This window comes from Bos taurus, chromosome 18, assembly GCF_002263795.3.
Source record: "Bos taurus isolate L1 Dominette 01449 registration number 42190680 breed Hereford chromosome 18, ARS-UCD2.0, whole genome shotgun sequence".
Classification (NCBI taxonomy): Eukaryota; Metazoa; Chordata; class Mammalia; order Artiodactyla; family Bovidae; genus Bos; species Bos taurus.
This window is the reverse complement of record NC_037345.1, coordinates 43,586,570-43,597,748: the sequence shown is the minus strand read 5'-3', so window position 1 is coordinate 43,597,748 and position 11,179 is coordinate 43,586,570. Positions and strand designations below refer to the sequence as shown.

The following is an 11,179-nucleotide window of genomic DNA, read 5'->3' as shown; positions in this document are numbered from 1 at the left end:
CCCCTTATCTATCTAACAGGCAAATGGTCAAAACTGACTCCGAATACCTCAGGCTAGCAGTAAAGACGTGCCAGAAAAAAAATGACTCAAGCCCTATAACCAATAAAGTCTTCTTCTCCAATTGGGTTAGGAGGATTCTCCTATCAGAAATGCAAAGCCTCAAAGTATTCCTACAAGTTTTCCTTTGCAACACCAAACAAAACCAAACAAGCGGCAAAGGGCAAGAACTGACCCTCAACAAAGAGGGAAACACACACAGACACACACACACACACAACTCAGAACCACGGGAGAAGGCGAGAAAGGTGCAGCTTCTGGAGCAGGTGATCTGCGTACAGACGCTGATGCCATAAACTGCGATTTCTGCGACTCTTCGGGACTGTCCTGAAGCATGTAACAGGAAAATTGTTGAGGTTGACATGAGAATTCCTGGGTAACTTGTTCTTTTCTTTCCAAGGCCTCATTGACCCCTCCAGAGACTCCGATGCAATTGCTCGGGGTCAGAACCCACAATCATCTACTTGTGCGGCTCCGGGCCTTAGGATTCAGCCTCACAGAAGGCACCTCGGAGAAGCTGGCTCTAAACTTGGCACAGGGAGTCCCATTTGAGGCTCCCTCCCTGGAAATTTCATACTTTCATCACCCCGAGAGTCGCTCTGGCAGGGTTCAATCCTCCTTTCTCCCCGGCGACTTTGGGCCTCCCTTGACCTCATCGAACCCATCTTTCAGTTTGGGGAAAGATGATCCGGATTGTGTGGCTAGAGAGAGAGGAGTAAGTCGGGAGAGCTGTGTGAGGGGCGCCCAGCACCGAGAAATCGATGGAGGAGCGCGAGGGCTGGGCCTCGCCACGCAGCCGCCGCGGAACCTGTGCAGGTCTCCAACCCCAGAGTGTTCCCATGGCTAAAGGGAAGTCCTGCGCCGCCTCCAGCTAGCGTCCCCTCGGCACCGAAGCCCCAGTCAGTGATCCCACGCCACTCAAGAAACTCTAGGGACTCCGAGCAGGGCCAGCGCCCCACCGCGCCACGGGCAGGGGCTGACTAAAATGGCTTATTAAGCTCTCTTTTCCCTGATGCTAGGAAAGATTGAAGGCAGTAGAAGAGGGAGACGGGATGAGAGGGTTAGCGTTAGGGTTAGGGTGCATGGCATCACCGACTCCACGGACCTGAGTTTGAGCAAACTCCCGGAGATAATGAAGTCCAGGGAAGCCTGGCGTGCAGCCACCCATCGGGTCGCAAAGGGTCAGACACGACAGAGACTGAACTACAACAAAGCCTCATGTCATACCCCCAAAGCGAGGAGGAACAGGGTAGAGGCGCAGCAAAATTGGGTTAGTTGGGCAAAAAGAGAGCCGGGACGCTCGGTTGAGGCACCGCTGGGATTCGAACCCAGGATCTCCTGTTTACTAGACAGGCGCTTTAACCAACTAAGCCACGGCGCCACCCGCGTTTCAGCTTTGCAAATGTGTTCCCCATCACTGTTGCCTAGATAGGCTGCGCGCATGCGCACAAACTTTGTTGGTGGGTGACGCATGCGCGGTGTAAGGTCTCTGTCACAGGCAACTTAGACCAGGGGCACTCTGAAACCGGAAGCTCGGACAGTGAGCTGAGGGGCCGGTGATCTCAGTGTTGTGGTATCTGCTCACCGACGTGGAGCCAGGATGGCCCGTCTTTAGGGGATGCTCGCGCAAGGTCCGGTCTCCGGCCCTCCATAACTGGTGCAGGGAAGCCCCACGCTGTCCGGCAAGGCCGAGCCCCTCCCGCGCCAGAGATCCCGGCCCCGCGAGCGCTGCCTGGCCGCCGGCTGCCCCCGCGCTAGGTCTCGGCTCACACCCGGCGGTGGTCCCACGGTGACCACGCGTCGGACCCATAGCACTGGCGCCCTCAGCCTGGGAAGCCGATTGCCCTCCTCGGCCGCACACTAGCCACCGTGATCTCGGGCGCCGCCAGTTCTGGGGGCTCATTCGCCCGCCGGTCCACACCAGACCTCTAGGTTGCACTGGGCCTCTTCCGCGGGTCCTGAGCACGGAAAGAATCCGGGGCACCGAGGGGACCCTGAATAAGCACTGAAGGATCCAGAGCTTCAAGGGGCCTAGGCTGCCGCCCTTGGAGCATCAACACCATACGTGGGAGGATTCTGCGCCCAGAGAAAAGCAGAGCCCTACCGACCAAGGCTTCTTCTTTACGCCTTCTGGGGCTCCTCACTCAGACACATCAGCCCCTTCGTCGCAAGACTTTTCAGAGGGCTTTTGAGCAGCAACAAACCCGAAACCTGCTAATTCATTGACCTAGAGATTTCTCCAGTGGGAGCGTTTCATCCACAGGAGGAATGGCAGTCTCTGCAGACCTATGTACACAAGAAGGTTCGTTCCAGCACTGTTTGTAAAAGTCAAAAAGGAGAAGCAACCTAAGTGTCCATCCCTGGGGACAGTGTTGATACATGCAGGCTGTCCATCCTCCTCCGCAGTGAGGAAAAATAATCCCTGCGTGTCTTCGTGTGAGGGAGAAGGGATACGACTTCTCTTCCAATACTGGGAGGCCATTCGGTGGAGTTTTGCCGTGTACCATCCATCATGATTGTAAATTAATGGATAAATACTGAACAGTCTGCTGAAGCTGGGCAGTCACCCCTGTTGTGACGAAGGAGGGCAGCACCAAGCACAGGGCCTGCCTAGGCAATGACTACCGGGTTAGGGTGCTCTTGGACAGAATTCTAGGATGCCAGTCAATTAACATTAAGTAAATCAGTCCTGCGCCTAAGTTTTTAAGAGGGACCAAGGGGCATACTAATGATATTTGATGGAAATCCTGTGCTGTGCTGAGTCGCTCAGTTGTATGGGACTCTGCGACCCCATGGGGGTAGTCGATATGTCGCCTGCCAGGCTCCTCTGTCCATGGGATTCTCCAGGCCAGAACTCTGGAGACGGTTGCCATGCCCTCCTCCAGGGGATCTTCCCAACCCAGGGATCGAACCCAGGTCTCCTGCAGGAGGATGCTTTACCATCTGAGCCACCAGGGAAACCTGATGGGACTCCTGTAAGCCATACCAAATGGAAAAGGGAGCCCTTCTTGTTTACCTGAAACCTTCACTCTTTGTGCAGTAATTGATTTACGTTGTATTCGATGCTGTGGAAGCAGGAAGGAGGCTGTACACATGCTTGGGCATTCTGGAAATTGAGGACACTGGGGTGGAAAACAAGCAGCATTCTGTGATGGAAATGCCCTCACCTACCTGCCTAACGAGATCTTCCTCAGCTCTAGGCAGGTGACCATCTGGGTGCATCAGCCAGGGAGGCACCCATAGGGCCACAGTACAGTCCCTTCCACAGAGGGGGGCTACACAGCTTCCTCTTCATTCCACAGACCCTTCCTCAGGGGTTGCTGGTGCCAGCACCCAATGACTGCTTTACAGGGCAAACCCAGAGACCAGAATATGTTCCCAAAATGAGACAGGATGAACACCAGGACATAGAAATAGCCAAAATGTTTCTAGAATTCACACACGCACTGTTTTCCAAAAGCATCTAGATTTATTCTGCATGAAAACTACAGACAAAGGGATCCCTGAGGTGCTGTGGAGCTGAGGAGGCCAAGCAGTGGTGGGAGTCCAGCCAGAGCCTGGCCTGGCCCCTGCCTTATTCTGATGGGCCCACCCACTGGGGAGGGGCCCCAGAGAGAGGTCTCTGCAGAGCCCCCAAGCCTACGTGACAGGTGACCTGGGCTCAAGTCACCCCAAGGGTCTTGTGGTCATCAGCCATCCTCATCTGGGCTGCTCTCCCTTGACAGTGAGGCCTCTCCTTCTGATGAGTGTGAGGCCTCTGTTGACAAGTCTGTCTCATTCATCCGGCAGAGCACACACTTGGTGACTGTTTCAGAAAAGATGTCGCTTTCGTAGATGGAGAAAGGACTGTCACATTCTTCACACTGACATGAAATATTTTAAAAGAGTAGAAAGGAGGTGCTGATCAGAGGAGATTGAGGCATACAGTTTAGAATTCTTCCCCCCCCCCCCCCCGATCCAACCACCTGGGGCCGGGCTGAGGCAAGAGCTGCCTCTCCTCTCTGGGGTCTCTAAGCCTACAAGGATGGAAACTGCAGACTGCTGAGAGAGAATGAGCTCAGGCTTTCCCCTCTCTTCCCTCACAAAAGCTACACAGGTCCTGCCAACTCGTGTCCCCTGCTGTGGGGTCCCAGCAGTGGGTGAGGGGGAGGGGGAAGTGGAAAGCCACTTGACAATGGCAAGGACTGGGGGTGGATGTCTAACTATCACCCTCTGCTCTCTGCAGAGCGAAACTGCAGAGCCAAGGGGTATCCTAACTACCTGACATCCTCGGGACACCTAGCTTTTAAAAGAGCATCAAGTAGGCAAGACTTCTGAACAAAGCAGGAACATGATAAAGATGCTGAACATCCTCCTCTGTCTCAGCCTGTTTCTGGCCGAAGCGCCCAGAGGACAGTGGGTAGAGTGACACAGCTTGCTTGTCACATTTTCCCACCAACAAGTGAGCAGCACCATGGGATGGGCTCTTGGGCCATGAACAGAGGTCTCTCAGAGGGTCCCACCACAGCAAGGTACCCCGAGACCAGCCTGCAGGTGGCAAGCCTCCACCCTGGCTCTCCAAGCCCCTATGCTTTGCCACCCTTGCCCTCTCTAGGGCCCCAAAGCCTGCAGGGGAGGTGGGGCAAACCCCACCCAGGGTAGGTCCTCTGGGAAACCTGGCCTCCAGGATTTCTCACATTGATTCAGAGCAAGTCAAATGCAGCAAGCTCATCTTTGCTACAGCTTCAAGTAGTTTCTTTCTTTCCTTCCTTTTACAAGAAAGAAATGTATTTGATCCTTTACCTACCTTATTCTATAGCATAATTACCCACGACCCAAGCCCAGGACAGCAGAGCTCAGAGGAGGCAGTCCCTGGATCCCGCCCTGGTGGCAGGTAGAGACACAAGCACTGCTCTGTGGCCAGTCAGCTTCCAGGGACTAAGGGCCAACATGGCTGCAAAGACCATGAGGATCAGCTAGCCACAAAGATGCGGTTCCATGGGGGACCCACCCATCACCTCCCTGCCCCCAATGCCATTCCCCAATTGCTATTGTTGTTGTTCCATCACTCAGTCATGTCCAACTCTTTGCAACCCCATGGACTGCAGCATGCCAAGCCTCCCTGTCCTTCACTATCTCTCCAAGTTTGCTCAGACTCATGTCCATCGAGTCAGTGATGCCATCCAACCATCTCATCCTCTGTCAACCCCTTCTCCTCCTGACTTCAATCTTTCCCAGCATTAGAGTCTTTTCCAATGAGTAGGCTCTTCATATCAGGTGGCCAAAGGATTGGAGCTTCAGCTTCAGCATCAGTCCTTCCAATGAATTTTCAGGACTGATTTCCTTTAGGATGGACTGGTTTGATCTCCTTGCAGTCCAAGGGACTCTCAAGAGACTTCTCCAAAAGCACAGTTCAAAAGTGTTCATCCTTCAGCACTCAGCCAATTAGCCATCCCCAGAAGTGGTAGCTATCAGCTGGGCAACCTTCTGAACAGAGAAGAACCTGGGGGATTCCAGGATTCACAAGGGCCCACGGGGACTCCTCAGCTTCGGGAAGGGGTAGCCAGGTGCCTGCACTGCAGGGCCCCAGCAGGCACTGGCCTCCACTGCCCGGGGCTAGTCCTGGCTACACCTGGTGAAACAGCTGTGCCCACCATGATCATCCACTAGAGACCTGGGATTTGAGTTCCATCCATGGGAAACGGGGCACTGGGGACCTGGCTAGGGTTCTGCTGAAGGAGCTTAGGAGGCCCACACAGAGTCCAGCTATATGCCAGCCATTCCTCCAGGATGGCCTTGGGCCTCATCCCCTCCCACTCATTCCACTCTTCAGCACCAGGCTCAGTCCTGCCGCAGGGTCTCCACATGGGCTGTTCCCATAAACAGCTTCACAGATCACAGCTCACTCCCTCCCCACCTTCAAATCTTTGAACAAATGTCACCTTCTCAATGAGACCTCTCCTGACCCCCATTTAGAAAGCCATACCACCAGCCTTCCCATTTCCCTTCCTGTTATTTTCCTCCAAAGTACCTATGACCATGTGACTTACTACATACATTTCTTATTTCTTTATTCATTGTTTATCTTCCCTTTTAGAAATGTAAGCTCCCTCAGGGCAAAAATTTCAGTCTGTTTGTTCATAGTTTTATCCCCAGTTGTCCAAGAAATATTTGTTTAAAAAATAAATAAATTTGTAGAGAGAACTAATGAAAGCCTTCATTTGGCTTTGTTTTACCCAATACCAACCTGTTTCACCTTTAAGCCCCGGGTCTTTTTGTGCTCGATTACCAAGGGAATTTGGTCAATTTCTTCAATATTCCATAGCCTCACAGTCCTATCCTAAAACAAGTGAAGCAAGAAACCAGCAGTCACAAAATGGGCTCATTAGGCTTGGATGACCCAGGGAGGTGCATGGCATCCAGGTTTCATGCAGAGAACTTCCACCTGCAGAGTGACAGAGTTAGGGTGACCAACTATCCCAGTTTGTCTAGCACTATCCTAGCCTTAGCACTGGAAGTCCCACATCCCCAGGAGTGGAAACAAACAAGATGTCCCTGAATAAGAGCATAGAGAGACTGTAATTCATTTATGTGACGGAATATTATTCAGTAAGAAAAAACAGACAAGGGCTGTCAAGTCACCAAAAGGAGGACCCTTAAATACGTATTTTTAAATGAAAGAAACCACCTCTGAAAAGGCTACATACTATATGATTCCAACGACATAACATTATGCAAAAGGCAAAAATATGGAGCCAGCAAACAGGCCCATTGGAGAAGGCAATGGCACCCCACTCCAGTCCTCTTGCCTGGAAAATCCCATGGACGGAGGAGCCTGGTGGGCTGTAGTCCACGGGGTCGCTGAGGGTTGGACACGACTGAGCGACTTCACTTTCACTTTTCACTTTCATGCATTGGAGAAGGAAATGGCAACCCACTCCAGTGTTCTTGCCTGGAGAATCCCAGGGATGGGGGAGCCTGGTGGGCTGCCGTCTATGGGGTTGCAGAGTTGGACACGACTGAAGTGACTTAGCAGCAGCAGCAAACAGGCCCATGATTGCCAGGGGTTCTGGGCAAGAAGGGCAGGGGTGAACAGGTACAACACAAGAAGTTTTGAGTTTTGAGGACAGTGACATTGTTCTGTATGATACTGTGATGGTGATAACATGACATGATTTTGGCAAAACCCACACCACACAACATCCACTGGATCATCAAAAAAGCAAGAGAGTTCCAGAAAAACATCTATTTCTGCTTTATTGACTATGCCAAAGCCTTTGACTGTGTGGATCACAAGAAACTGTGGAAAATTCTGAAAGAGATGGGAATACCAGACCACCTGACCTGCCTCTTGAGAAGCCTGTATGCAGGTCAGGAAGCAACAGTTAGAACTGGACATGGAACAACAGACTGGTTCCAAATAGGAAAAGGAATATGTCAAGGCTGTATATTGTCACCCTGCTTATTTAACTTATATGCAGAGTACATCATGAGAAATGCTGGACTGGAAGAAGCACAGCTGGAATCAAGATTGCTGGGAGAAATATCAATAACCTCAGATATGCAGATGACACCACCCTTATGGCAGAAAGTGAAGAAGAACTAAAGAGCTTCTTGATGAAAGTGAAAGAGGAGAGTGAAAAAGTTGGCTTAAAGCTCAACATTCAGAAAACTAAGATCATGGCATCTGGTCCCATCACTTCATTGGAAATAGATGGGGAAACAATGGAAATAGTGGCTGACTTTATTTTCCTGGGCTCCAAAATCACTGCAGATGGTGATTGCAGCCATGAAATTAAAAGATGCTTACTCCTTGGAAGAAAAGCTATGACCAACCTAGACAGCATATTAAAAAGCTGAGACATTACTTTGTCAACTAAGGTCCATCTAGTCAAGGCTATGGTTTTTCCAGTGTTCATGTATGAATGTGAGAAGTGGACTATAAAGAAAGCTGAGCGCCAAAGAATTGATGCTTTTGAACTGTGTTGTTGGAGAAGACTCTTGAGAGTCCCTTGGACTGCAAGGATATCCAACCAGTCCATTCTAAAGGAGATCAGTCCTGGGTGTTCATTGGAGGGACTGATGTTGAAGGTGAAACTCCAATACTTTGGCCACCTGATGTGAAGAGCTGACTCATTTGAAAAGACCCTGATGCTAGGAAATATTAAGGGCAGGAGGAGAAGGGGACAACAGAGGATGAAAGGGTTGGATGGCATCACCAACTCAATGGACATGGGTTTGGGTGGACTCCGGGAGTCAGTGATGGACAGGGAGGCCTGGTGTGCTGTGGTTCATGGGGTTGCAAAGAGTCAGACACGACTGAGCGACTGAACTGGACTGGACACAACATTAAGTGTGAAACTTAAACCATGGACATTAATTCATAATTATGTATCAATATTGGTTCATTAATGGTGATAAGTATACCACACTTAATGCAAGGTATTAATAATACTGGCAACTGGAGGGTAGGGCTATAATATAACTCTGTATGATTTGCTCAATTTTTATATAAACCTAAAACTGCTCTAAAAAATAAAATCGATTTTTTAAGAAGAGCTCTATGCTCCTTAAAAACTGGTCACTGAACTAATTTGGGAATACCCCTCAGATGCATTGTCTCCATCATTCCTTTGATTATGAAATTGAATGTGGTCAGCAAAATAATGTTCTCCCCCAACCCTACCCCCACCCCCAAAGAAGTCCACATCTTAATCCCCCAAACCTGAGAATACAATAGATTTCATGACAGTGGGGAATTAAGGCTGCAGAGGGAATTAAGAGTGCTAAGCAGATGATCTTAAAATAGGTAGATTATTCTGGGTTAAGACTCTGATGCTGGGAGGGACTCGGGGCAGGAAGAGAAGGGGACAACAGAGAATGAGATGGTTGGATGGCATCACCAACTCGACGGACATGGGTTTGAGTGGACTCCAGGAGTTGGTGATGGACAGGGAGGCCTGGCGTGCTGCGGTTCATGGGGTCGCAGAGTCGGACACCACTGAGTGACTGAACTGAACTGAACTGATTCATATGGGCCCAAAATAACCACAAAGTTTTCTAAAACTGGAAATTCTAGTCAGAGGAATAAGTAACAACTGAAGAAAGGCACAGAGAGATACAATGTTGCTGGCTTTGAGGATGGAAGAAGGGGCCACAAACCAGGGAATGTGACTGGCTTCTAGAAGCTGGAAAGGGCAAAGAAGTGGATTATTGCCTAGTGCCTCCAGCAGGGAATACAATCCTATTGACACGTTGATTTTATCCCAGTGAGAGTCTGTCGTACTTCTATCTTACAGAACTCTCAGATATTAAATGTATGTTAAGCGGTGAAGTCCGTGGTGATTTACTGCAGCACGCTGAGTTACGTTACATTTTCTGACTCTGCACTTGCAAGTAAATATCCTGTGGGAAAACAAAAGGAGAAAGTTTGGTGACATACATGCTGGCCCTTACAGCGCAGAGCTGTCAGGTTTTATCAACAGCCATGCCCGCTACAGTAGGGGTCCCCACACCCGGGGCCATGGTGCTGGTCCATGGCCTGTTGGAACTGGTCTGCGTAGCAGGAGATGCGTGGCGGGCCGGCCAGCGCAGCTTCATCTGTATTTACAGTTGCTCCCCATCACTTGAACTCCATCTTCTGTCAGATCAATGGTGGCTTTAGATTCTCATAGGCACAGAAACCCTACAGTGAACTGCACAGGCGAGGGATGTAGGTTGCACACTCCTTATGAGAATCCAATGTCTGATGATCTGGTCGGCATTATGGTGAGTTGTATAGTTATTTCATTATAGATCACAGTGTAATAACAATAGAAATAAAGTGCACAATCAATGTAATATGCTTGGATCATCCTGAAACCCTCCCCCACTCCAGTCCTTGGAAAACTGTCTTCCATGAAAGCGGTCCCTGGTGCCGAAAAGGTTAGGGACCTCTGGTCTGCAATATATTGAGTGATTTGTCCAGCATGACAATGGCAACAACGAAAAAGCTCCCCCTAGCTCTTAGACACTTTGATTCAAAAGATAGGGTTTCGTGCTCGCTTCGGCAGCACATATACTAAAATTGGAACGATACAGAGAAGATTAGCATGGCCCCTGCGCAAGGATGACACGCAAATTCGTGAAGCGTTCCATATTTTTTTTTCACACCAGTCAGAATGGCTGCGATCCAAAAGTCTACAAATAATAAATGCTGGAGAGGGTGTGGAGAAAAGGGAACCCTCTTACACTGTTGGTGGGAATGCAAACTAGTACAGCCACTATGGAGAACAGTGTGGAGATTCCTTAAAAAACTGGAAATAGAACTGCCTTATGATCCAGCAATCCCACTGCTGGGCATACACACTGAGAAAACCAGAAGGGAAAGAGACACGTGTACCCCAATGTTCATCGCAGCACTGTTTATAATAGCCAAGACATGGAAGCAACCTAGATGTCCATCAGCAGATGAATGGATAAGAAAGCTGTGGTACATATACACAATGGAGTATTACTCAGCCATTAAAAAGAATACATTTGAATCAGTTCTAATGAGGTGGATGAAACTGGAGCCTATTATACAGAGTGATGTAAGCCAGAAGGAAAAACATAAATACAGTATACTAACGCATATATATGGAATTTAGAAAGATGGTAACAATAACCCGGTGTACGAGACAGCAAAAGAGACACTGATGTATAGAACAGTCTTATGGACTCTGTGGGAGAGGGAGAGGGTGGGAAGATTTGGGAGAATGGCAATGAAACATGTAAAATATCATGTAGGAAACGAGTTGCCAGTCCAGATTCGATGCATGATGCTGGATGCTTGGGGCTGATGCACTGGGACGGCCCAGAGGGATGGTATGGGGAGGGAGGAGGGAGGAGGGTTCGGGATGGGGAACACATGTATACCTGTGGCGGATTCATTTTGATATTTGGCAAAACTAATACAATTATGTAAAGTTTAAAAATAAAATAAAATTAGAGGAAAAAAAAAAAAAAAAAAACAAAAGATAGGGTTTCATATCACCTTCATTTCTATAAAGATTTTAATGAAACTGTAGAAAATATAAAACAGAAACATGTTGACGTCTTACACAAATACAAACTAGACGCTGCTCATCTAGCTACTTATTCCTCAGACATGTACATATTCCTA

The 11,179-nt window shown here is 49.2% G+C and overlaps 1 protein-coding gene and 2 non-coding genes across 3 annotated transcripts in view; 1 reads left to right on the top strand and 2 right to left on the bottom strand.

The window, feature by feature from the left end:
- Positions 1–1,364: 1,364 nt before the first annotated feature.
- Positions 1,365–1,438, bottom strand: TRNAT-AGU (transfer RNA threonine (anticodon AGU)). The gene has a single exon. It is a non-coding gene; the product is annotated as a tRNA-Thr (tRNA).
- A 2,075-nt stretch (positions 1,439–3,513) lies between these two features.
- WDR88 (WD repeat domain 88) overlaps positions 3,514–11,179 on the bottom strand; it is a 48,698-nt gene continuing 41,032 nt past the window's right edge. The window contains exons 10-11 of the mRNA XM_002695000.6: positions 6,284–6,376; positions 3,514–3,920 (exon numbers count right to left, since the gene is read on the bottom strand). Of these exons, the coding sequence (XP_002695046.4) occupies positions 3,747–3,920; positions 6,284–6,376 (267 nt within the window). The 3' untranslated portion in view covers positions 3,514–3,746. The remainder of the gene's footprint in view (positions 3,921–6,283; positions 6,377–11,179) is intronic.
- Positions 10,073–10,179, top strand: LOC112442453 (U6 spliceosomal RNA). The gene has a single exon (XR_003030542.1). It is a non-coding gene; the product is annotated as a U6 spliceosomal RNA (small nuclear RNA).